The 23,361-nt window shown below is 46.5% G+C and overlaps 12 protein-coding genes across 12 annotated transcripts; 5 read left to right on the top strand and 7 right to left on the bottom strand.

The window, feature by feature from the left end:
• Positions 1-380: 380 nt before the first annotated feature.
• Positions 381-1,391, top strand: POJ06DRAFT_239095 (RmlC-like cupin domain-containing protein; the record flags this gene model as incomplete). The annotated part of the gene is made up of 3 exons (XM_056186028.1): positions 381-583; positions 637-746; positions 799-1,391. The coding sequence occupies 3 exons, from the start codon at positions 381-383 to the stop codon at positions 1,389-1,391; spliced, it is 906 nt and encodes a 301-aa protein (XP_056042648.1).
• Positions 1,392-1,658: 267 nt separating this feature from the next.
• POJ06DRAFT_130563 (uncharacterized protein) lies at positions 1,659-2,857 on the bottom strand. Its single transcript, XM_056184354.1, has one exon. It carries the CDS (start codon positions 2,683-2,685, stop codon positions 1,927-1,929), a length of 759 nt encoding a protein of 252 aa, XP_056042647.1. The 5' UTR covers positions 2,686-2,857; the 3' UTR covers positions 1,659-1,926.
• Positions 2,630-3,779, bottom strand: POJ06DRAFT_130595 (uncharacterized protein). Its single transcript, XM_056184355.1, has 2 exons — positions 3,403-3,779; positions 2,630-3,348 (listed from the first exon to the last, which is right to left on the bottom strand). The coding sequence occupies exons 1-2, from the start codon at positions 3,631-3,633 to the stop codon at positions 2,740-2,742; spliced, it is 840 nt and encodes a 279-aa protein (XP_056042646.1). The 5' UTR covers positions 3,634-3,779; the 3' UTR covers positions 2,630-2,739.
• Positions 3,566-5,059, bottom strand: POJ06DRAFT_130609 (uncharacterized protein). The gene is made up of 2 exons (XM_056184356.1): positions 4,396-5,059; positions 3,566-4,342 (listed from the first exon to the last, which is right to left on the bottom strand). The coding sequence occupies exons 1-2, from the start codon at positions 4,598-4,600 to the stop codon at positions 3,717-3,719; spliced, it is 831 nt and encodes a 276-aa protein (XP_056042645.1). The 5' UTR covers positions 4,601-5,059; the 3' UTR covers positions 3,566-3,716.
• A 2,242-nt stretch (positions 5,060-7,301) lies between these two features.
• On the top strand, positions 7,302-7,857 carry POJ06DRAFT_269260 (hypoxia induced protein conserved region-domain-containing protein; the record flags this gene model as incomplete). Its single annotated transcript, XM_056189364.1, has 4 exons — positions 7,302-7,342; positions 7,393-7,463; positions 7,518-7,720; positions 7,777-7,857. 4 exons carry the CDS (start codon positions 7,302-7,304, stop codon positions 7,855-7,857), a joined length of 396 nt encoding a protein of 131 aa, XP_056042644.1.
• On the bottom strand, positions 7,775-10,681 carry POJ06DRAFT_256289 (uncharacterized protein). Its single transcript, XM_056188002.1, has 11 exons — positions 10,326-10,681; positions 10,230-10,273; positions 10,036-10,180; positions 9,856-9,976; positions 9,676-9,806; positions 9,585-9,625; positions 9,426-9,528; positions 9,264-9,376; positions 9,111-9,206; positions 8,643-9,050; positions 7,775-8,586 (listed from the first exon to the last, which is right to left on the bottom strand). The coding sequence occupies exons 1-11, from the start codon at positions 10,516-10,518 to the stop codon at positions 8,128-8,130; spliced, it is 1,854 nt and encodes a 617-aa protein (XP_056042643.1). The 5' UTR covers positions 10,519-10,681; the 3' UTR covers positions 7,775-8,127.
• A 125-nt stretch (positions 10,682-10,806) lies between these two features.
• On the top strand, positions 10,807-12,818 carry POJ06DRAFT_256278 (uncharacterized protein). Its single transcript, XM_056188001.1, has 6 exons — positions 10,807-10,987; positions 11,056-11,175; positions 11,230-11,313; positions 11,367-11,588; positions 11,651-11,936; positions 11,983-12,818. The coding sequence occupies exons 1-6, from the start codon at positions 10,937-10,939 to the stop codon at positions 12,669-12,671; spliced, it is 1,452 nt and encodes a 483-aa protein (XP_056042642.1). The 5' UTR covers positions 10,807-10,936; the 3' UTR covers positions 12,672-12,818.
• Positions 12,819-14,259, bottom strand: POJ06DRAFT_256277 (Phox homologous domain-containing protein). Its single transcript, XM_056188000.1, has 5 exons — positions 13,902-14,259; positions 13,604-13,846; positions 13,524-13,549; positions 13,371-13,465; positions 12,819-13,314 (listed from the first exon to the last, which is right to left on the bottom strand). Exons 1-5 carry the CDS (start codon positions 14,088-14,090, stop codon positions 13,181-13,183), a joined length of 687 nt encoding a protein of 228 aa, XP_056042641.1. The 5' UTR covers positions 14,091-14,259; the 3' UTR covers positions 12,819-13,180.
• Positions 14,260-14,525: 266 nt separating this feature from the next.
• On the top strand, positions 14,526-15,635 carry POJ06DRAFT_269256 (uncharacterized protein; the record flags this gene model as incomplete). Its single annotated transcript, XM_056189363.1, has 1 exon — positions 14,526-15,635. The coding sequence occupies one exon, from the start codon at positions 14,526-14,528 to the stop codon at positions 15,633-15,635; it is 1,110 nt and encodes a 369-aa protein (XP_056042640.1).
• A 351-nt stretch (positions 15,636-15,986) lies between these two features.
• Positions 15,987-16,346, top strand: POJ06DRAFT_189657 (uncharacterized protein; the record flags this gene model as incomplete). The annotated part of the gene is made up of 1 exon (XM_056184790.1): positions 15,987-16,346. A coding segment is annotated over one exon (360 nt), but the record flags the coding sequence as incomplete, so codon positions are not given.
• A 151-nt stretch (positions 16,347-16,497) lies between these two features.
• On the bottom strand, positions 16,498-19,115 carry POJ06DRAFT_130266 (NMDA receptor-regulated protein 1-domain-containing protein). Its single transcript, XM_056184353.1, has 5 exons — positions 18,528-19,115; positions 17,970-18,474; positions 17,395-17,918; positions 17,200-17,334; positions 16,498-17,140 (listed from the first exon to the last, which is right to left on the bottom strand). Exons 1-5 carry the CDS (start codon positions 18,939-18,941, stop codon positions 16,649-16,651), a joined length of 2,070 nt encoding a protein of 689 aa, XP_056042638.1. The 5' UTR covers positions 18,942-19,115; the 3' UTR covers positions 16,498-16,648.
• Positions 19,116-19,309: 194 nt separating this feature from the next.
• Positions 19,310-23,252, bottom strand: POJ06DRAFT_282291 (muts domain V-domain-containing protein; the record flags this gene model as incomplete). The annotated part of the gene is made up of 17 exons (XM_056190017.1): positions 19,310-19,552; positions 19,609-19,753; positions 19,803-19,880; positions 19,935-20,034; positions 20,081-20,152; positions 20,209-20,260; positions 20,327-20,429; positions 20,479-20,637; positions 20,688-20,936; positions 20,990-21,104; positions 21,156-21,954; positions 22,023-22,181; positions 22,239-22,419; positions 22,478-22,526; positions 22,577-22,724; positions 22,783-23,090; positions 23,183-23,252. The coding sequence occupies 17 exons, from the start codon at positions 23,250-23,252 to the stop codon at positions 19,310-19,312; spliced, it is 3,030 nt and encodes a 1,009-aa protein (XP_056042637.1).
• Between the last annotated feature and the right edge of the window lie 109 nt (positions 23,253-23,361).

Below are 23,361 nucleotides of genomic sequence, written 5' to 3'. Positions count from 1 at the left end.
ATCCGTGACTAACTGATGGCATATGTGGCACAACAATGGCACAATTTGTGTTGTTGAACTTTATCAGTTGTGACTAAAACGTGAATAAACTCGCGAGTTGCGTGAAGTAATGCTTGACAATTAATTATAAAGCCATCGAGCCCGCCCTCTTCACTCCTCAGACTTCTCGAGCTTTCTTCACCACTATTTGTGAAGCGGAATCGAATATATAAAGACGCCGAGGGTCTATGAAATTTGTTCTCTTGCTTCTTTTGCTACCAGTGTTAGTTGCCTACGCAATTCTCAATCACATCGATCTATTCAGCAGGCCTCCGGCAGCAATAGCAACGGCCACAATTACAATCAACACGAATCCAACTTTCACAGTTTCACCAGAAGCAATGTCGTTATCAGCAATTGCGAAACCCCGAACAATCTCTAAGCTCTTTCTTGCCATTGAGCAGTCCGAAGGCGTTGGTGCCAGAGTGAGGCGCTCCGTTGGTACTGCCCGTCTTCGCAACTTCTCACCATTTTTAATGCTTGATCACTTCTTCATCAGTGGAAAGGCCGGTTTTCCAGATCATCCACATCGCGGGCAGGAAACGTGAGTCACGTGACTAGTCACCATGCTGTATATCTTCTAACAACATATTTTAGAATTACGTATTTGCTTCACGGACAGGTTGATCATGAGGACTTCACAGGCAGTACGGGTACAATTGACGAAGGTGACTTGCAATTTATGACTGCAGGAAGAGGAATTATGCGTACGTCCCACATTCATCATTTTGTTTGAGATCGTTGCTAACTAAATTATAGATGCCGAGATGCCTCGTCCGCAAAAGGACGGATCCCCTGTCATGGGCCTTCAGCTTTGGGTTGATCTTCCTGAAAAACTCAAGGGCGTCGAGCCAAGATATCGTGACTTGCGCAAAGTGGAAATTCCTATTGTGAAGCCGTCCGATAAGGTTGAGATTAAAGTCATTTCTGGGGAATCATATGGTGTCAAGAGCGTGCAGGATCTTGCCTATACTCCGGTTTGGATGATCGATGCGACCATTAAACCCGGTGGATCTATGAGCCAGCTTTTGCCCGAAGGCTGGAATGCGTTTGCTTACGTTCTCGATGGCGAATTGCTTTGCGGAACAACTAAGGCTCAGCAATATAACAATATTGTATTCGATCGTGATGGCGACGGCGTCGAGTTCTGCGTTCCAGAAGAGTATGAAAAGGACGCTCATGTTGTCGTCGTCGCTGGGCAAGTGTTGGATCAGCAGGTTGTTCAGTATGGCCCGTTTGTTGCGGTGTCGAAGGAAAAGATTTATGAGGCTGTCACGGATTTCCAAAATGCCGCGAACGGATTTGAGCGTGCCAAGAATTGGGAGAGTAAGATTGCGAAGATGATTCGATAATCTTTGATCCCGATTTGCATTTCCTCTAGCGTTTTTATGTCTGTGTATGTTTTGCTATTATTATTAGGCCACTGAATTTGGGTATGTGTATCGGAGTGTTTCGGTGAATTTGAGGTTTTAGTAAAGTTATGAAATGGTGTTTCTTAATACTAGATTATTTGTAATCGTAGTAATCTGCATAAGGCAGAATGTAACAATAATTAAAGTCATTGCCTCAAAAGTCAATTCGTAAGGCGTGTACATAGACATTCCCGAGTTTCCCTGCGATGTGGCAGTTCGGATGTCCAAACACCACTACTCCCAATCTACTGCCATTGCGCTGTCCCTTCGGTGCGCGCGGAGTTGCTATATAGCTCAGTCATTATATCCTCCGTTAATTGAGACAAAAATGTTAATTTCGGAAGGTCGCTCATCGCGTAGGGTTACGGACCTGCTATGGTGGCTGCAGGTTAGTTTTCCGCCAGCAGGACTAACCCTAGTCCACCGAGTAACATATGTGGACAGCTTCCTTGAACCGCTGCCTACAAAAAAAAAGTCAACCTCTCCCGAACCCTGGCGGTCGCCCTCCACCATGCACCCGCATCCACCAGAATATCCACGCAATATTGCGAGCCGCGTTCACATCTCTGTTCCAAACTGTATGACACTTGTGGCAGTATAATACAGGATGGAGAGATGCTCCCGCGGCTCCATTGGCGTCACGCTGTGCGTGGATATGGACCAGGTCCGGTCGTGCTCCCCCCCCTTCATCCTCCTGCTCGTCGAGGCCCGTCCTCTCCCTGTTCACCCCGTTGTGCGTGGAGCAGACTCGACTCGTCCGAAACTCGTCGACCGGCACCACAGTGACGTACCGGCGAAGGTGCTTGCGCAATTTCTTGACCGGCTCAGCCCTTTTTCCGCGCATCGTCGACCCAAACAGACCATCGCCGTAGGCGACCACGACGTCCTCTTTCTTGGCACGCTTCTTTCCCTTGATGCGCATACAAATGTCGTGAAGAGCCTTCTGCTCTCGGCAGTAGGTCTTCCAGCGCAGCGGCCTTTCGTCCTTGTAGTGTTCAAAAAGGACTGGAAAAGCTGCAAGACATACCCGGGCATGATCCAGGTACTGGGCAACCTGTGCTGTTTTTGATGTCGGGATTGTGGTGGCCACTGACGCGACATCGACGCCGCCATCTAGAGCCTCCCGTTTTAACCTGAGACTCACCTGGCGGGCGGAGTTGTGGTAGGCGGCGTCATGCCAGGACGCGGAAGAGATCGAGAAGTCGCGCCCATGATCATCGCCGAAAGAGGGCATGGACCTAACATACGACGTAAGTAGAGAAACAGACTGATAAAGTGTGACAGAAGCTCACCCTCGGCCCTCCACATCAACTCCGCCATCCGGGAGGCGCGGCCACGTCAACTCGGCACGCACGCCTACAGCCAGATCGGTGAGTCCAGGATCGATGGACACAAATGTGCTGGATCCGACTGTAAACGGCGCCGTCGTCGGGTTAACTGCTGTTGCCGGAATCCGTCTTGGCCGCCGACAGGTAAATGAGGCACCGACGCCGTCGGTGCTCATATAAAAATCGAATTGCCGCTGGGTCTGGCGACTCAACGCCAAAGGAATTCCAAAAACCTGGATCCCTTGTATTCGATGGAGACGAAAAAGGCGACACCACCATTCTGGTTGGTGCCCGTCGAACTCCTGCCGGGCCGCCATCCTCGGTATACCCGGCCTTGCAGACTCCGGAAGCTGGTCCGCGAATGGATGGTAGCCGCGACGCCAAAGAATCGCCAGCAATTCCCTAAGGACGCGGTTGTCAACTCCCATATACCGCGTCCCGAACGAAAATTGCGGCAGAGCGGAGAAAGCGCGATTTGCCCCAGAAGTCCCGACAAATTGCTTCGGGCAAAAGGACCCGCTGCGTATCTTGTCAATAGTCTTTTGGGCCTTCTGCTCGAGCTTTTCCTTCTGCGGGGGGAATTAGAACTATGAATACATAAAAAGGTTGTCTAACAGACTTACCATTGTCGGGGACAGCTTGTGCAGCGATTTCCTGGGGGGTCCCCTCTGCTGTGTAACGATCATCTGCAACAGCCACGACACAGCCTTGGCCTTGAGCGTCTGTGACAGAGTCGTTCTCTCCGACAAAGCTATCTTCTCCACTTTGCGGCGTAACCAACCTCGACTGGGGCGATTGGTTGGTTCAGCATGACTCAAAGGCGCCCCCGCCAGCTGCTCAATGTCGGCAAGCATTTTAAGGTGTAATGGGTAATATGTCTGCCACCTTTGATCAAACTGTTAGTCTCGATATAGGAAAGCAAGAAACAAGTTGCGACCTACGCTGAGGTTTCCCGAAATCTACTTGGACACAATGGCAGCGCGCTACGAATGCTTCCAAGAATTTCCTCTGTGAACAAACGCCATAAAATCTCGCGCGATACTTCGTTCAGAGGCGGCTGCAGACTGTGGACAACGTTCTCGCCCAGAAGGTCATCGAGCGTTGCTGGCGCGACGTAATTCGGAGGAATAGGATCCGGCAGACCCAATGACCTTGCCCTCCCAAATGCGGCTTTCTCCTTCCACACAAGGGTCTCGACCATGCGGGAAGCTATGGACCATAAGCATTTCTCGGGTATCTGTTGAGCAAGGTCTGCAGCCAAGCGCAACACGATCCATCTCTCAAGGCGTTGCGACAGATGGTAGCAGACATCAACCTGGACATTTGCAATCCAGTTTATGGACGCCCAGGTTAACGCTTGAGTCAGCCCTTCCCGATGTGGCAAGACGTAGTCGGCAGGCAGCTGTGAACGCAGGAGATCAAGCGTTATCCTTAGAGGTCCATCTCTGCATGGCGTGGGACCTTGATCTTCACCACGAGAGCGTGAGACTACATTGCAGCATGTCTGGAATTCACGATCGCTAAACGGCAAGACTTGATTTTGCTCCTGACTCAATCGAATGACTGTTCAATTGTCAGAAAGCTCACTTAGAAGTGATGATCACAATGATAGTTACCATGGAGGGTTATAAGCTTGGATGCCAGGAAAGTAATGTGGTTGTATCGGTCAATGGCCTCCAGCATGCAGTCCTTGAAACGCTGACCAAAGTCAGTGTCGCAATTGAACATGCTGTCGATGTTCACTTTGATTGTGAACCGTTCTGTTGGATCCTCAGTAACCGGCTCGCCTGTGCGGATTCGTTTGGGATTTCGAAGGCACATTTTGTGGGTCGGCCGCTGATGTTTAATGACTTTACCTTTCTCGTCGACGGCGCCGCAGGGGCAAGGAGCCTGAGGCTTATCTAGACAGCAAGTAAGTTATTTTGAAGAGTCAATATCACAGGTCCGGGTATTTGGACTTACACTTTCCACGAACGGATTCCATGCTAAAACTGCGAAGGAAGGAAGACAGTGTTGGTGGGGAGGGGAGGTGTATTTTTGTTGACCGATTTAGATCGAAGTCCTTGCTGTCGTTGAGCTGGGAACGGCAGTAGTGGCAGCGGGACAGAAGGTGAATATTTATATTTAGACGAGAGGTCTTGGAAACTAGAAATATGAGTGCTGATATGACGAGCATAAGTAAAGTTGAGGTTTCAGCCAGTATCAACCCCGGACAATCGCGACATGAGTCTAGAGTCTCATGACACGGGGCATGCAAGAACTGGTCAGTCATTACGAACAATACCCAGTCACTGAAGTTGTCGTTTACGAACTATATGAAAATGTGACTATGTCTGACTTGATTAAATTTATTGGTCTCAACGCCGAAGTCTGAATCCAGTGACGCACTTTGAATCAGAATGAGTAATTGCCTAGTAAGTGATCTGTCTAGTTTTGAGGTTCTTGTGCAACCGTGTGTGTGCGATCCGTGTATCTACTAACTAGGCGCGTGTAATTTGTTTAGCAGAGATTATTAATTATTTTGCCTGTCGAATGCGGCCTCTACTGGATTTAGGTGCCATCTCACCTCTGACACAAAAACCTCTCCCCCTGAGCCGCACTCTCCCTGCGTCGTGTAACCTTGCGTTTTCTTTCTCCTCCTTTGGTGATGGCCAACTATGCCTATCCCGATCTACACTGCCTTACACACACGAATCACTGCCGCAACTCCGCCGTGCCCACTTCTATGATACAGTTTGCACTAATAAATCGCAGGGGTCAAACTAAGATGTTGTAACAGTTGCGACCTCGGTTGACGAGGTACCAAAACCCGGTACCCATGGCCGAACACTACAAAGGATTCAACAAGATATTGGCTATCGTGACCATCGCGGATGAGGAGGCGTTGTTGACCATTCGCTTTTGCTCGTGTCGCAGGCTCGAAGACGCGTTTTAACCACTCTAACCCATGAAGATTACTTGTCCAACCCTTTGTATTCGCCGAAAAGAACCATTTATCAAGGACTTCGTTCGGGATCCAATTCTGAAGAACGTTCTTGCCTTTGAATATCCCAAGTGGTGGAAGAATAGTTCCGTCTGCGCAAATACACTCAATCATAGAAACCCATTCTTGACGGCCTGGATGAGCTTGATGTTTCGTACGAAATGTGGAATCGAGAATAATTCGAGTTGATTCCATTGTTCCAATCGAGAATCCAGATTCATCCATATTGTATGTGTTCTCTTGCATGATTTTATACTCTTGAATGACCGTGCGATACGCGTCAAACCACGCGTCAAGCACTGGTTTTGTTGCTCCGTCCATTCGTACAGACTCAATTCGACGTCCAATGACAACTGCGAGGTGTGGATGTCGTTTAATAAATCGTGGAACCCAATCTTGGCCAAGGGGGAGACGTGCGTGGAGTTCCAAAAGAGGAGGTGACGCGTCGTCTAAATCACGAGATCGAGTCGTACGAATATCCTCAGCTATTTCCTTCAACAATCGATGTCCTGGAGAATAGCCACTAATTGTTAATTCTTTGATCCACTTAAGAAGTACATTCTCCTGTGCGTATGAAAGTTTCTGTTGTTGTTGGCGCGCTTGAGAACGTGTCGGACCTCCAGAGACGCGTTTAAGCACAGTGTTCTTATTTAGCCCTAGCGCTTTTGCAGCTGCGTACGAAGACTTATATAAGCCTTGTTGGACTCCTAAAACTGCTTCAGCAACTTTAGTATCATGTTCAAGCGCGTTTAAACTTTTTCGACGGACCATTGTTGAATAATGTAAGTTTTTGGGGGGGAGTTCTCGGCAATTAGAGCATTTACGCCATTCGGCCACTTACGCCACGACTTACGTTAATTAGGCATTTGTACTTCATTCTTCTTTAAACCTTATTAAGCCTTAGGTCACGTGCCTGACTATACGATTTTTTGCGAGCGACTCAGGTGATTGCTCGTATAGTTAATCGTAAACTTTTACAGCCAATCGTATAGTAATCGTATAGACTATACGATTGCGTGTTACGAGTTGCTCGCAAATCGTACCCACCCCTAACGGTACGACTGTCGCAACTAACCACATAGGCCACCATATGATTTGTTGATGCCGCCCGGCAAGCCGTTTCTGACTCTAGAACTGGATATTTGCCTAATTGGGAAATATCACTCGGCGGCCATAATCTTATTTTCCAGTAGTTAAGGTCCCATGTACCCAAAATTTTATTATAGTACAATTTTGTCAATTGTAAAATGATAGCAAACAAATAGTTTAACTATTAGTTGACTACCTCCTCAACACCCCATTTTCAATATCAATTGATAATGGCAAATATGGCGGAGTTATTATGCCTTGCATTCTGCCCAGTACAGTTGCGAGAAAAACGCCGCACGGACCTGCTAGTCGTACTGGGAGTCTCTTTCAGGAAATCTCCCAGCCGAGCAGGCTTCATAATATTAATTACTTAATACGAAGCTTGATTTATCTAGAACATTTGTCAATAGGGATATTGGGTGGTAGGCAAGAGTTCTGATCAATCCAATAATGGTTGTCCCGTCCAGTTTTGATCCTTACGATGCCGAAGAGTAAGTGGCCGCGTTGATAAGAAATCTCCCGTCTAATTTCTACATTACAGTGCCGTGAGGAACCTAAAGGGGTTTCAGAAACTGTGGTATCATTGCAAGCAGCAACCGCTAGTTCCAATCGGTAGGATTTCGCATATTCTCAATTTTTGATCCAGCCCATTGACGGCACGTGTAGGCGTTGTTGCGACTTGCTATGCACTTACAAGGTCGGCTATTGCGGTTCGAGGAGGAAGGCACAAAGAGGCGAACAAGTACTTCACAGCTCGTGTAGTCTTACAGGGTCTCACGCTGGTAGCGCTGGTTGGCACATCCCTATACATGCAGTCAGATGGAAAGTCTCAGGCCGAGAAAAACGCCGAAAAGGCAGCGCGCAGAAAGGTAGCGATTTCTCACTTTAAAAGTCTGTTTCTGGAGCTGACACTTTGTACGCATAGCAACTCTGGCTCGAAGAGCTTGACCGACAGGGTGGGCGACTACCAAGTTCCTCGTCGACAAACAACAACGACAGGGTATGATTCGTCAGGCAGGGACGGAGTTGCACATGCATATATCGACGTAACCGCGACAGTTAAGGACGTGCAGTACTTTGCCGCGATCACATTTCACTTTCTTTTTCTCTGGGCTTATTTTATTATGCAGTCAAGGTGCCATGGGTATTATTTAGGAAATATTTGGAATAAGAGATCGCAGTTTGAAACATGGCCTTGTACGCCCATCTAGCAAGAGTTATTGCGGAGACAGAATTGTGTATTCGACTCTAACAAGATCTACAATTTTCCGATACACTATTCAAACGTCTCCTTTACTGCCTCTCGGATAGCACCCCTGGATAGACACCAGTCAACATGACGATTTAGTGCTTGATCGTCTGCAGATACCTGGTTCCCGCATATTGGACAAGCGACCACACCAGACGATGTCTCTCCGCTGTCTGTCGATAATGGCAGAGTCTCGCGTTCTGAGATTTGCATCGAATGGTCGACCGTAGAATCCTGCAGTTCCTCTGCGTTCTTCACATCCCTTGCAGCTGTGGCTTTCGAAGAACTTCTCAACTCGTCGATCACGCTACTATCCTCCTCTTGCGATCCTTGTATCATCATATCCAACTCTCCCATTTCTTTGTCGTCGTGTATATCGGTGCTACCGTCAAACGATTCAGGGAATACTGCGTGAAAATTGATGCTCGTGCTCGGCTCATCGTCAAGCGTATAATTTTGTCTCCGCTGGCCCTTGAGGAAAGTTTTCTGTATGGATCGTCAGCATCGAATTGTCCTATAACGCAATGACATCCACGACTTACCATTGGCCCTTCATGACTGAGATCGACAAGATCTGTTAGTCGTAAACCGATCAACCGCACCGTTATAGGCAATTCCTTTTCTAGCATTAGCAAGCCATAACGATAGAAATCTGCCGCGGTATTAATCGGTTTAGGCATGGGCCGTTGGCGCGAGATTTGCTCGAAAGTGGTCTTCTTCAGTTTTAACCCCAACTTGCGACCTGCTAGGTTTAGGCGTCTGCAGTCTTTCTCTAGGTCCTCAGCAATTCCTTGCAATTTCTGCTTCATCTGTGCTGCATCAGAGATAGCACGGAATGTCCTTTCGCAGCCTACTGACTTGCGTTCATATTGGTCTATAGGCTTCACCTCCGTCGATCCCAGACCTAGATAACAGTTCAGTAAGAATGTTATCGTCGTATCGGTGAATAACTAAATAAGAATCCGTCAATGACGAGTCACTTCGAACCGCCAGAGCCATGTGTAACGTACTTGGTAAAGTAGTGCGCTCTTGTGATAGATGTCTCCACACACATTGACATTTAATGCAAGTAATTGTCGCTCTAATACGTAGCCTACACCGGTAACCTTAAAGCATTTAGATTACCAACAATCAAGATCATCGAACAGCAGTAGACTACATACCTTTCGGACAGGCAAGTTGCACATAAACTCCATGACCGCCTCTCGGTCATTGGCAATAACAAACTGCCCATTAGGTTTGTTAATGTTAGAAGCAATCTTTGCTACTCTAGAGTCTGCCACCATGTCAGCCGTGTGCAAGTCAATATCATCAGACATACATACTTGGACCAATTCCTGCACTGACAGTGACACCAGTCGTTTCAAGTATCCTTCTTCGCATGTCTGATACAACTTCTTCTCGATCTTTATTCACCTTCGCACAGTACTGCCCGTTGAATTGTCAGCGTGTTGAGTACTGTTTCAGATTGCGATGATTAGTACCTCAGTAATATTCAAGTACGCTTCGTCCAGCGTCATGGCGCCTATAATCAAGTTAGACGTACGAAGGCCTCAATGGTCAGCGCTGACTCACAATGGTTTGGATCATATTCAGACAGTATCTTTCTAATCGCGTTGGATTTCTCGATGTATTTCGGGAAATTCAGACGCAAGACAACTAATTCAGGACATATTTTCTTCGCCACAAATTCAGCCATAGCGGAGCTAACTGAGTTAGTGTCTATTGTCAGTCTGACTGGTCGTCATCACCTACCGGACTCCAAATTTCCTAGCTTCATAGTTACAGGTACACAGGACGCCTTTCCCAACAGCAAACGGTTTCGATTTCAACTCAGGGTGATCAAGCTCCTCGACACTGGCATAGAATGCGTCACCTATCTCTATTGAGTACGTCCTACCTTAGTGATCGACAAAGGCAAAAGAGAGGTCTTACAGTCCACATGAACAATGATTTGAGTCAGATCCCTGGTAACCTCATATTGTTGAATCAATGCCTCTATTCGGACTTCTGCGGCATCTAGGTCTTGATTGCTGACCTTCTTCGCTTGCTGGACAATTGATTCGACTTTCTTGGTCAACTAGGAGTTTCAGCATACACGTGACAACAAGAAATGAGTTGGCACATACGTCTTTCTCTTTCCGTTTCTGGTGCTCAAAATATTTGCTTCCCTCTGAAATTTGTCAATCAAAGAAACCGAATCGTTGGTGACAACCTCAACGTACGTGTCGCTTGATAAATTATTTCGCTGACAGTGGCTTGGTCCACTCCATCCTGACCCGATTTTTGAATAGACGGTCCTAAAAGACGACGATGAAGAGTGCCAGGGTTGTCAGTTCCCGGTTCTGAAACTTTCGAAGATATCTGCGGTTCTGAGGATGTAGTTTCTCTTTTCGGGCCAGGTTCTGATACTACCATCGCTGCTGGCTATCGGTACACAAGGGTCCAAATTGTCCTATGTTCCCGTACTATAGTCATGGTGACATCGCGGAAAATCGAGCTATTCAGAGTGTTCCAGTAAATGAGATGATCCTGTAGTTAATGTGTTTGGCCTTCTATTCACCAACGACGCGTTTACTTGACGCCTTAGTTAAATCCATGGAAGGCAGTGAAACATCCCAATAATGTTGTTACCCTATCATGAGCCGCACGAAAAGTACGTCTGTATGCAGGCCCTTCAACCAAAATTCGAAGTCTAACTCGGCACGGAAACACTGACTCGACTTGACAGGCTCGAAGGTACCGCGCCATATATAGGAACTCTCGCCGGCTTTGGAACCGTGATCACTTTTGAGTTACTAATAAGTCGAGATCTTCAGCTGTGGCGCGTGCGACTATGGAGCAAACAGTCGAGCGTCTTCAAGCGGAGCTGAGGCACAAAAATGAGGTATAGTTATTTTCCATGCCGAGTGTTATGAATTTATAGGCTCACTTGATGATGTAACGGTTGTATAGCTGCTTGCAGTCTACGAGAAAGGATTTGCAAATTTGCAACGTAACTATACCTGTACCGTGTGCGACAACCTTATGTTCGAACCCTGCGTCATCGCTTGTGGTCACTCATTTTGCTATTCAGTGAGAGATCCAATACTTCATACGGCATGTCTACGTATGGCTGACTCTGAATAGTGTTTACTGGAGTGGTTTAGACGACACAAGACTTGCCCAAGCTGCCGACTGAGAGTTAGTGCCCGACCGACAATATCATTTCAGGTACGTTTCTACGATTTTAATCGACTTAGGCCGCCACTGACATTCTCGAATAGATCAAAGATAATGTTGACAGTCTGGTTGATAAACTAGAATTAGTGGCCCCAACTGAGGACAAAAAAGCCGTTCGGAAACGGCAGAAAGAGCAGCGCGATTTAGCAGTCACACATAAGCGTCGACATGGCGAAATTTTTCCGGAAATGTTTGGGCCGATTATCGAGGATACGTATGAGGATGACGAAGATGGCGTACGTAGATGTGCACGATGCCACTGGGAGGTGAGCTGGACCTTGATCTGGAATTGAGAGTATCAATTGTCGCTAACGCAGTCGGGTACCAGTTGGAAAGCGAGAGTGGCCGCTGTTTACGCTGCTACAGCTGGCAATTTTCTGACGACGAATCTCTTGACGGCTTAGGCTCACTCACTGAGGAGGAGGATGGCTACGACTTTAATTCTGAAGATGAAGACGACATCATTCGTGCGATCGGCGAGTATGTGGATATGTGGAATTCGGACGACGACAATGTGGTCCCGGTGCAGATGCATAGGCATACGCGCATACCACAAGTGAATGTCGTGGATTCAGATGACGAAGCCGATAGTGGGCATAATTCTTGGCGAACTAGTAAGTGGACAATTAGAGGTGCATGGGGCATTGCTAACAGCAATAGGACACCGCGATGTAGTCTATTTGGATGACGGAGATGAGGACCATGAAGAAGACGAGGAGGATGAAGAAGAAGATGAAGATGATAGACGATTTATTGATGACCGAAGTATTCATGAGCTTAGCGAGGATTCTGACGATCTCTCTGCTGTAGACCATGATGAAAATTCCAGCAATTTCTCCGTTCAGGCGCGCTATTACGATTCAGACTGTGAATTGCAGAGAGATGAGGATGATGATTACGAAGGCGATGGTGACAATGTGGACGATAGTGACGGCGAGGCGGATGTCGACGACGACAGTGGTAGTATTCTTTTTGGCGAGGTATCTTGGCCTTTAAGGGCGGGATCTAACTCTAACTCGCGCCAGTTAGAGCAGCAAGAGACTCATTACGATAAGTCTAGTGACAATCGGAATGAAAGCGGTTATGATCCAGGCGAGGGTGCAACTAGTGGAGGAGGCGGCAATTCATTGAGTGACGCAGAGGCGAGCGACGCTCGTGACTCATTCATCGAAGGAACAACAGACGGAGGAGAAGAGGTCGGCTTCCCGGATAGCCCCTTACCGAAGAGAGCTCGATATTCTCGCGATAATAATCCATTGTGGCCTAATGGGCCAGCAAGCAGCCAAAGGGAGAGGAGAAGAATTGGTCTGCAACGACTTCAACGTCGTAGGGAATCTCGCAATTTATAGCTAGAAGCGCCTGTATGATAATGAACCTAATGGAATGGGCATGAGTGGCGTGACTAGTTTCAACAGGAAGTGACCCTCATTTTTACTTTGATGTTATGCATGTATGGATAGGAAATTGTAAAAGTATATTGTTTTAGGATTCCAGCTATGTAATGCAAAGTAGATCCTAAGATAAAATGAATACTAATGAATCTGGACTGAAATACCTTAAAATGAAGTCTTCTAATAATCCTGCATCTATACCCAAGTGATGCTCCGTATTAAACAAAATCCTGACAATACCATAAACCCGTGACCAAAGTATAGAACCAGAAACGTAAGCTAAATTATGTCCTAAATCCAGCCATTATATGGACCTCGAAACCTGCAAACTGTCAAACCAATTTGGCAATATAAAGCATGCAACACCTAAATCAAGCAACAATATTATACACTGTACAACGTCGGTGTAGTTCTAATTACAGCTTCCAACGTGGACGCCTTTAAAACGCCACTACTATGTACCAACTTTAGCCACCATCTGTAGATGAAATGAAGTCCTTCACAACCGTACTGCCTGCAAAGACTGGATTGAGTACAATACACGCCATGAAGTACTCCAAGCCACGACGACGTTCTTCCAAGAATGCTGGTCGGAATTTTGCTAATATAAATATTAGTTCAAATCACTTTGAGCAACCAACCAATCCGGTGCCTCACATATTATACTTTTTGGCGGTAACCCTGGAATCGCGGCTCTTAACAATGGGAACTCGTCAGATATAGCATTCTGTAACTGGCAAAACTCCGAATATCTAAAATTTTGAAGCCATTAGATAAAAGGTCGGACTATTATTGACAAGAAGTACTCACCGCTTCCTAAATCGAATCGTTCTTCCCTAAATACAAGTTAGCCACCGGAGTATGGTAGTCGAACCCACTCGACGGCCTACCTCAACAGTCTCTATTACGCACAACCAAGTCACATATGCACCAGCTTTGCCAGTACCTGCGACGATCGAATAATCACCAACCCAAGCACTTCGTGCCCACATTTGACCGTTAAGATCCCCGTCATCCATGGAATGGTCTACTAGAGTAATAGGCATTGGGTCAACCGGTGTGAGGTCGTGTGGATCCCCTGGCGAGCCTGCAATACCAGGTGGAACGGGGCTCATCACAGAGTGCATGTCGTCCTGAATGTGATTAGCATAACAGTGGTCAAGTAATTACCAAATTGAGATGACTAACCGAGTCTGACGAAAGCACTGATGATTCATTGGTCTGCGATCTTGACAGACCGCTAAGATTTCCAAGAGAATTTTTCCAACTCGTTAAAATAGGGGCGCTGTCGAAATTGAAGACATCACGGAGCTTAGAAGCCGACGTTGGAGCCACTGTCAGGGTTAGTGTGGACGACGGTAGAGATATTACGTCCATGAAGTTCAACACGCCAATCTGTCGGAAATGCGTGTAACTCAGGAGAAGGCGCAAGCTGTAGTTATTGTGGACGAAACAGGAGATAAGCCTCCACGCGACAACTTTTTGACAATGTTCATGTAGGTGTGGGATGAGATGACGACGTGGAAGTGTGTATGTGATGGAAACGGGCCCTTCTGCATATTTGCGCAGTCGTCGTGCCCTGAGTTAATAAACCTTGGCCACCGCCTCCGCGAAAATAGCCGAACCCGAATGCGAACCGAATGCGAACCGAATGCGAGTGTCAAACAAACGGCTGGATGTTGCGTCTCCGACAAATTCGACTCTGCTCACAAATAACGTATATGCTCACAGGCTTATTCATCTGCAATAATCAGGTAAATCCTTTCCTTATGATAACACAAGGCGGCTTATCTGTTAGTTACTTGGACAGGAATGAGTCCACCTGCTTTAAGTTCTCAGCCGAAGGGCGATGAAGACTCGTATTGTCCTCCTGAGGATGCTCATCCGGTTGCCAATCATTGGAGGACAGACGCCTGCAACCGTCTATCAGAGTCTCCTCAGGGCAATTCAGCCCGTGAGACATTGTCAGCTGAGCTGCCACCTAAGTACACGTTGACGACATCGGTATCATTACCTGGCTACACTCAAGACTCAGGAACCGTACCTTTTTCGCCCCCATCGTATATGCCGGCTCCTTCATCCTACCAGAAGCCGCTGTATTCCCATGCTCCGGACTCTGAGCATGAGCATGCTCTCAAGTTTTGTGCTGAAAATCCAGTAAGCAGTCCGCGAATGTTGATGGATTCGGAACTCAAACACTGGGGATCTCGACATTTTGGTATTGACTCTCCAGTTCCGACTGTGTCTCCGTCTCTAGCAATATCCTCGGCTTCTACGTCTTCAGGAGGATTTTTTCGCGGTTTGAAAGGAAAGGCTAAACTATCAAGCAGCCGTGCTCCTGAAGTTACTCCCGACAAACGAGATGGAACAATATACATTCGTACGAAACCCAAATCAACGGACATGACATTCACGACTTCGCTGCCAATGTTCTCACCACAACTCCGGCTAACGCGCAGCCTGCTATATTATGAAATTACAATTATGGCTGCTGATGGTGGAGTAGAAGATTCATCCGTGGCGATTGGGTTTCTTACTATGCCTTATCCAGTCGCTACTAGACTGCCGGGTTGGCATAGGTGCTCGATTGCTGTGCATTCTGATGATGGTCGGCGATACGTAGCTGACCCACTTTCTGGGCGCGATTTTTTAGGAGAACCTGTACGTGTCGGGGATACTGTAGGCATTGGCATGGATTTCAATGGAGGAAATGTATTCGCTACCAAAAATGGTAGATGGGTCGGTGGATGGAGTATGTTTGAAGAATTAAATGGTGCCAGCTTACATGATGGTCAGATGAATCGTTTTTATAGTGGTGAGCTTGACGTATATGGTGCTGTAGGTGTATTCGGCGGTGCTGGCATTTTGGTGAACTTTGGCAACGGTACAGCATTCAAGTGGCGGGAGTTTGAGGACCGCTAGATGCCCGAAAAAATAGGAAAAAGAACCCAAGTCAACTGGCAGGCTGGGCCGTAGGCTATGATAGGTAATAGACAAGCCACAAATCTAAGGTTCGGTTTGCTGGTCGAGATGTGCTCTCGGCGAAATGTATCATATCCGACATTTTTAGTAGTATTCGTCGTTAAACCCTATTTACTTATATCGCGCTCGCGCGCTGCCATTATCCTGGCGAACGGTCATCAGAAGCACATTATCCATCACTCTCCACTTCTCTAATAGAGGAACTAAATTCCACACTAGCATCCATTAATGGCACCGTCTACAGTATCATCAGCATCTGCGACGCCGCCTCCATCCGCCCCTCCTCCATTCACCCTCTTTGACGCAGATCTCACCACTGCACCTAAACCATTCCGAAATCCACAAGCAAAGCCTCCTTCGCGTCGAGTCAAAAATGCGAAACAGATAATTTCCGATGAAGCGAAGCGCTTAACTTCAATAGATGGACCAGGAGCTGTGGATCAGCCAACGTACATTAATGTTGAGGCTCCTCCATCCATCCTCCCGCGGAAATGGTGGTGCGATGTTACGGGCTTACGAGCGCCTTACCGAATGCCAGGAAGTGGCATGCGCTATCACAATAAGGAAGTCTATGAAGTCATCAAACAGTTACCCCCGGGGGTAGATCAACAGTATTTACAGCTGCGATCAGCAAATGTGGTGTTAAAATAGCTGCCGGGAAATGACACGGATGTTGATTATCGGCGTAGTCAGGCGTTTCGGGTATATTGTGTTTTGGATTTATTGTTTACTATTTTTGTCCATGGATACTGTAGTTAAATGATACGTTACTGACAATACTCCTACGGAAGAAAGAAAATCTGATCAAGATTACGCCTTACAATTACATCAAAAAATACTACAGGCGGTCTACCAACTATGCCAAACTTTTGATTAATTGTACAAAATGCACAATGCAACGAGATGCACTCGCATAACTTTTATCCTGCCGTAATTTATGCCGCGAATCGCATCTAGGCTGTAGTATCCGTCGTCTCCGACTCAACCCTGGCGGCCGAGTGTTCTTTCCGCTTAGCAATTTCCTCACCCCATGTCCACGACGGAACCTTCACAGGACTATCCGCAATGGGTTTCCAAAATTGTTCTGCCATCTCCAAAGGAGTAGTGGTATTCTCTAAGTTTTTACCCAACGGATCGTCGTCATTCGCACTCTTTTCAGTTTCGCTCTTCTTGTTCAGTTTCGCCCGTTCTCGCTTCGCTTTCTTGATGGCCTTCTTACGCTCCTCCTCAGTCAGGCCTTCGAATTCTGCAGCCACCCTCGCAGACTTCGGAGTGTCGTAGAGCGAGATATAGGTCTGGATAGCATCGAAAGCCGCGCGCGTGTATTCATGCTCAGAATATAATGTTTCCTCCCACTGTACCAGATCTACATACGCACGCATTGTTCCTCGTCTGACACAGTACTGATGATAATCGAACTGATCACCCCAACGATCATCGAAAATCTGAATTATTACCGTTAGCAGACCATTCGCGTAATTGACTAGGCTAAAGTTAAATTTACCTTCTTGACGGCCTCGAATCGTTTCAGAGCCAGTCCAATTTTGCCTAGGCGGTTGAACATCTCACCCTGTTCAGTCAAGAACCAAATGGCCTGCATTTCGTGAAGGTCGGCGACACCTTTACCATGAGCGTCATTCTACACGCAGTCAGACATCCTATTTGTCATACTATACCCTGAATCAGCCTCGACCCTTACCTTTGTAAACAAGCTCACAACATTGATTGCCTCGTCTGTCTTCCCGGCACGCATTAAATACTTCGCGGCTTTTGTATTGACGAATCGGTCTTGAAGATCCAGTTCTCGAGCTGTAGTCATGGATTCACTGGCCGCAACGAGGTCACCCTTCCGTTTCAAAATCTTGGCTTTCACCATGTGGGCTTCGACCAGAGTAGGTGTGTGCTCGATCGCTTTGGTAATATACTCCAACGCAAGATCAGCCTCTCCAACTTTCGAGTAGTGCTGAGCGAGGTAGTAAATAGTCCACAAATAAGTCGTCGGAGTAGAGTCACCGTCCATGTCGGGGCCATTATCGATACCGTTTGTACCATCAGTCGCACGTGTCCCTGTCAGGGTTCTCAGAAATTCTAGGGCAACCTCCTCAATGACTTTGACCTTCGCCTCATCTGCATACAAAGGCTTCAAGTTAACGAATGCAGAAGGGACTCCTCTGCTCAAAAGGCCAACTATGTAAGACCTGACTGCCTCCCGAAAATCTTCGCCTATTTAATTTATTAGCATAATTCTAATCTCTAACCATTTGGTGCCCCCACCTGACAGGAATGACAGAGGGATACTCTTAGCTAGATCGCTATACTTATACTGCTTAGCAAGGACCTGATAGAGCGCTTTCTTCTTCTCCACGTCATCCTTAATTCCAAGCGCCTTTTCGAGGCCAAAAAAGTACTCCTTGTTATCTGGATTGCGACGAAGTAGTTTCGTATATGCTTTCACAGCTTCCGGCAGCCGTTCTAAGTCCAACAAATACTTCGCTCGATATTCCATCAAACTCAGCTTGTCAGTTACTTGGTCCGCGACCGATTCAAGGTGCTCAAGAGCTCTCTTGACATTTCCGCTTTCATAAATAATCATGCTTTTGTACAAAACAAGCTCTGAATGTTCGTAGTCTTCCTTTGGCGGCTCCTTGAGCGTTTCTTCATATTTCGACAGAATATTCTCTGCTAATTCGTAGTTCTTCACCATGTGGTAGCCGAGCGCGAGCCCAGTCCAGTGCTGCCGGACGTTGGGTCTCTGAGACAGAATTGACTTTCTCGAGGTCTATATAATTAGCAGTGTCATAAACCGGACTTCAAGAGATGTACAAAGCTTACAATTAATCCCTCCCAGTTTCTCATTTGACATTGTAGCAATGCAAGATCTCGCAAGATGTTCGTGTTATCAGGGGCGTACTTCAATGCATGAACGTAACACTTCGCGGCCTCTTCAAAATTTCGCTCCGAGCGGTAGAACAAGCCATATACATGCCAGCAAATGAAGCTTGTTAAATCATTGCGCAACCCTTTCTTGATCAACTCGTGACCTTCTTCCTTCTTCTCCGAGAAGCAGAGAATCAGACCTTTCATTGCCAGTGTCTCGCCATGATCGGGGAATTTTTTCAAAATCGTATCTGCAACTTTCAGAGCTTTCTTATACTGTCGAGTCTCGTAGAGTTGGAGGATCTGGCGAAAACTGCCAGCCTCTTTGGGCGGAAGATATCGCGCCTTCGGAATAGCAGCAGTCGACATTGCCCAAAAAATGCGGTATTGTTTGTCAGCGATAATTTACCAGAAATTGGCGACTGATCACAACTGTAGGCAAACACCGAGTTGAAGCGACTTGAATTTCTGCCCGTATAATAGGGTGATGTTGATGCCTAAATGTTCACAATTTTCTAGGTACATCCATCACTGAAAGACTTGACAGATTGATCACTATAGGTTAGGGTTTTGACAACTCGAGTGACTGTCACGGAGTCACCGGTGGCTGATCACCATACCTAATTTATGTAACTATTGACAAATAAGCAAATCTAATATACAGTTCTAGTCCAGATACGAATCATATACCGCCACAACTCATAATTTACAAATTACAATCAACATCGAAATGTCTATCACAAACGGTCAATTGCCTTCAAAATCGTGTGGACACTATGCGCACCGCTAACGTCGTCGTTTTGGCCCTCGACAAGTTTAATCAGCCAACTGAAATCACTCTGCAGACCAAGTGGTATAAATTGCCCGTCGTTCGTAGTTTCCAACAATTTCTTCACCTGAGAAGTGTGCTCGAACTCGGTGGCTGCAATTTCTGCATCGTCGACGATCATTTTGTCAATGCCACACATTGATGCAACATGCTTATGTACTACGTCAATAACTCATGATAATATTCTGAACCAATGGTCCAACTTACCATTCCAAATGATCCTGGAGAAACGCCATTCTCCAATCTATATAGGAAAGTAACCTTACGCTCTTCCTCATCAACTAAGATGGCCATACGCTTCGGCTCTACTTCCGGGTGTCCATCAAAGCTAGACGCCAATGTTCCGTAGTGGCTGGATAATGTCAGCAATATGAGCTGAACGCCTAGTACCACACACTTACGTTGCAAAGAACCCTAGGCTACCGACATGGGTCGCGATATGATGAAGAACGGACTCCGCAATGGCAAAGCCGTCGGAACTGCGATAGCAATCAGATTAGCAGCGTTCGACTCTCTCTAAAACCTATCATTACCTGCTACCACCTCTTCCAAGTTCGTCTAACACAAGAAGTGATCTGCTAGTGGCCTGTGAAAGCATCTTTTTCGTCTCTGCCAGTTCAACATAAAAGGTGCCTTGTCACGTCAGCAACTTATCTGGCATAATTGCAGGAGAACATACTTTGACCAGCGAAAATGTTGTCGTTGGCACCAAGACGGGTCATAATTCGGTCAACAGTGGTCAAACAAGCATCTACATGATTTAGATATTAGTTGCGGTGTGAATATGTGAGAGTCTCTCCAACGCACTTGCTGCGGGCACATAGCAACCAATCTGAGCCATAATAACGGCGATGCAAGTCTAAATAATGTGTTAGCTGTTGGTTGACACAACAGGCATCTTAAGTTCAACACCGGGGCGCCCTACCATTCTAAGTACAGTCGATTTTCCGGCAGCATTAGCGCCAGTCAAAAGAGTGATGTTTGGCGATGCGCCGCCGAGAAGAATATCATTTGGAATGAAGTCTTGTCTATAATGTGTTAGATTAGAAACCAATTACATCAATCACGGGCACTTACTCGCTAGAATAGCAAGGATGTCGCAGTTCTGCGAAGTTCAGCATGCTGCGCTCATCGTCGATGAACACTGGTCGGCAAGATGGAGAGCCCAATGATGCCGAAGTTTTCGCTAGGCTGAGTAGACAATCAAGATTTGCAACAAGCTGAGCGGCCTTGATCCTAATCGGGGTGAGGTGTCAATTACAAACCGACAGGAGACAATTTCTTACCAATGGCTGTAAAATTTATCAAATTTCGCATACAAGCGCATCTGCATCTCGCTGACGATATTTTTGTGCGTTTCTCTCGCCTCCAACATTTGGCGGACTAGCGTACGAACCTCCGGAGACCAAAAACGCTTGGTCTTTTGCGTTCCAGACAGTTGCTGCCAATTCTTCGGAATGCTGGAAACGATGCGTGTCGGTACCTCAATCAAATAAATCTCTTTTCCGCTATCCTTGTATGTGATCTCCTGTGACCTATTCCCTGTTAGCACATAGTCATCAGCATATAAAACTTGCACAGTACTCACTTGAATTGGCGTTTATATCCTCGAAGAAGCTCTGTGAACTCCTGCTCAATGCGCGATATGTTGTCCTGAGAGCAATCAAAATCTTCCTCAACTCCTCGTTCTGGTATTAGCAGACCTGGAACATTTAGCATATACTCATGGACGTGAAGCAATATCTAGTACAAACCATCAGACTTGGCTTTCTGGCGGTCAAATGCATCTCTCCATTGAGCCAAGCACTCGTCCAAAGGCGGTGCATTCTGGATCAACTTTCCTATAATACCGCCGAGTTCAAATTCCGTTTGCAGTTTTACAATAACTTCGTAAATAGACTCAAACCCTTCAATAACGCGAACAAAATCCTTAACTTTGCATTTACCAGCGTGAATTCGAGATACAAGGCGCTCCAAATCGGGAAGAGATGCCAACCCTTTATCTAGAGTATCTTGAAGGTCGTAACTGTGGTTCAGGAGCTCTACAGCATCAAACCTTGCATTAATTGATCCGATATCCCGAAGAGGATGGCAAACCCAGGTCTTCAACAGGCGTTTTCCGAAAGGAGTGATACATCTGTTTAGTAATCTAAATAGCGTTCCCTGATCACCTCCGTCGAATGAATTGGCGAATATCTCAAGATTCTGAAGTGATTGTCCATCCAGCACCAGTGAAGTAGCCATTCGCACCGGATCATACCACGAGAAATTCCCGAGAGTAACCAACTCTTTGTCAATCTTCAGCCACTGTAAATACCACAGCAAGCCACCAAATGCCGATAGCGCCAGCGGCTTCTCGGTCACAGTTTTAAGTATTTCAGGCCAGTTTGTATGATCATCTAAATTTTCAGCTGGAAAGTACGCGCCCCTTGACAACTCTTCGAACGCGATATCCTCATCCCAGAATTCAACTCTCGGTTTTAAATAATTCCACAACGTTCCTGGAGACGTGCTGTTCTTTATGATGCGGATTGCAAGTGACGAAATACAACCCTTGGTACTGTCAGCTCGATTCGGAACCCCGTCAATATATCTGTCTACATATGTCTTTGCTAACTTACCTTCTCCAAAATCAACTCTTTCGGGCGAAGCTGAGCAACGACGGTCTGGAAAAGATTGTAGTCCGCATCGTCTTCTATCTCCGTCATGCTAAACGCACCAGTTGCTGTATCAACAAAGCAAATGCCGAAGTTGGGCGTACCGGTCTCTGACGTCCACTCCTGAGTCGCATTGTCAATCCTGAAATTTCAATTCGAGCACTTGAACGTGAAGCGTACCTTAATAGCGACACAGAATGTTGACATCTCGTCAACCAGCATAGTCTCATCTACGAGTGTGCCTCCCGTAAGTACACAGCTCAGCTCTCGTCTAATAATCTTCTCCTCCTTCTTCCCGCCTTTTTCACGCATTTCTTTGCCAAGCAAAGTCTCGGCTTGATCCACCCTTGCGACTTTATAGCTAAAAATACACATATTAACAATTTTGGAGCATACTAGTTGTGGTGTGCAATACTTGCCCTTTGGCAATAAACGACGCTGCCCAGTGATCGAAAGACATTTCCGGAACTGCTGACAAGTTAGTATGTACTCCAGTCTGTTCTGTCCGAATTTACAACCTCCAGCAAGTCGCATGTTGGCGCGACCACCTCCAGCGAGTCTGAGGTCAAACTCAGAATGAGCAATGTCCGCGTCGTTCTCGTAAAGCTCGTAAAACTTTCCCTTCTTGAAGAAAACAACAGTATCAAACATCTTTGATTTCACCTCCTATCGCATTCATACAGTTAATATGGATCCCAAGCCGACCAACTCAACTATTCCTCACCCAATACTGCGTTTCGAACGCTGTGAACTTCACCCACGCTGATTTGGGGATATGAAGAGTCCGGGGGTCATAGTCTGGATGACCTAGAGGATGTCCGTCTGCGTCCTTGACGTCTACGAGCCAAGAGTAACGTTCCTCGTTCTCTGCTTCAAATGATTTCTTTTTTCCATAATCCTTCAACTTGGGAGTCTCGAATTTCCTGGTCGCAGACGCAGCATGCGTGCTAGGCGAGTTTGCGGCGAACTTCGACGCTAGAGATGACGGCCGTGAAGGTTTAGACACATTCACTAATTTCTTTTCCGCAACGTCTGTAATTTCTTCATCATTATCAATCTCGGACATATCTTACAAAATACGTTAGAATTGCCGCGTGACTAGCAAGATCAGAACTTCAACTTACGCTCAAAAGAATCATCCTCTGCGACAGGAACAAATTCATCATCAGAAGCATTGATTGCTGTACGCATCATCCTTTTGCGTGATTCTTGAAACGTTAGAATGCAAACTTGAAGTCGAAGAAAGTTAGATTATTTACGCGTTCTCGTCGCGACGAATTCGTCCACAGCATCATCATCAGAG

This window comes from Lipomyces tetrasporus (assembly GCF_029532465.1).
Source record: "Lipomyces tetrasporus strain NRRL Y-64009 chromosome Unknown POJ06scaffold_7, whole genome shotgun sequence".
Lineage (NCBI taxonomy): Eukaryota > Fungi > Ascomycota > Lipomycetes > Lipomycetales > Lipomycetaceae > Lipomyces > Lipomyces tetrasporus.
This window is presented reverse-complemented; position numbering and strand designations above follow the sequence as displayed.

Excerpts from the sequence above, each read along its gene's own strand:
- POJ06DRAFT_256278 (XM_056188001.1), top strand. The coding sequence starts at position 10,937 with ATGGAGCAAACAGTCGAGCGTCTTCAAGCGGAGCTGAGGCACAAAAAT. Across the intron at positions 11,176-11,229 it reads GTCACTCATTTTGCTATTCA|TGTTTACTGGAGTGGTTTAG; the intron begins GTGAGAGATCCA and ends GACTCTGAATAG. Across the intron at positions 11,937-11,982 it reads GCATAATTCTTGGCGAACTA|GACACCGCGATGTAGTCTAT; the intron begins GTAAGTGGACAA and ends TAACAGCAATAG.
- POJ06DRAFT_256277 (XM_056188000.1), bottom strand. The coding sequence starts at position 14,090 with ATGGACGTAATATCTCTACCGTCGTCCACACTAACCCTGACAGTGGCT. Across the intron at positions 13,466-13,523 it reads ACGATTCGATTTAGGAAGCG|ATATTCGGAGTTTTGCCAGT; the intron begins GTGAGTACTTCT and ends TCAAAATTTTAG. Across the intron at positions 13,315-13,370 it reads ACCGCCAAAAAGTATAATAT|CAAAATTCCGACCAGCATTC; the intron begins GTGAGGCACCGG and ends TATTTATATTAG.
- POJ06DRAFT_130563 (XM_056184354.1), bottom strand. The coding sequence starts at position 2,685 with ATGCCCTCTTTCGGCGATGATCATGGGCGCGACTTCTCGATCTCTTCC.
- POJ06DRAFT_130266 (XM_056184353.1), bottom strand. The coding sequence starts at position 18,941 with ATGTCGACTGCTGCTATTCCGAAGGCGCGATATCTTCCGCCCAAAGAG. Across the intron at positions 17,919-17,969 it reads CCCTCTGTCATTCCTGTCAG|GCGAAGATTTTCGGGAGGCA; the intron begins GTGGGGGCACCA and ends TAAATTAAATAG. Across the intron at positions 17,141-17,199 it reads GATTCGAGGCCGTCAAGAAG|ATTTTCGATGATCGTTGGGG; the intron begins GTAAATTTAACT and ends GTAATAATTCAG.
- POJ06DRAFT_130595 (XM_056184355.1), bottom strand. The coding sequence starts at position 3,633 with ATGCTTGCCGACATTGAGCAGCTGGCGGGGGCGCCTTTGAGTCATGCT. Across the intron at positions 3,349-3,402 it reads ACAAGCTGTCCCCGACAATG|AAGGAAAAGCTCGAGCAGAA; the intron begins GTAAGTCTGTTA and ends TTCCCCCCGCAG.
- POJ06DRAFT_130609 (XM_056184356.1), bottom strand. The coding sequence starts at position 4,600 with ATGTGCCTTCGAAATCCCAAACGAATCCGCACAGGCGAGCCGGTTACT. Across the intron at positions 4,343-4,395 it reads CAAGCTTATAACCCTCCATG|TCATTCGATTGAGTCAGGAG; the intron begins GTAACTATCATT and ends ACAATTGAACAG.
- POJ06DRAFT_256289 (XM_056188002.1), bottom strand. The coding sequence starts at position 10,518 with ATGGTAGTATCAGAACCTGGCCCGAAAAGAGAAACTACATCCTCAGAA. Across the intron at positions 9,807-9,855 it reads GCTAGGAAATTTGGAGTCCG|CTCCGCTATGGCTGAATTTG; the intron begins GTAGGTGATGAC and ends TAACTCAGTTAG. Across the intron at positions 9,051-9,110 it reads AGAGCGCACTACTTTACCAA|TTATTCACCGATACGACGAT; the intron begins GTACGTTACACA and ends ATTCTTATTTAG.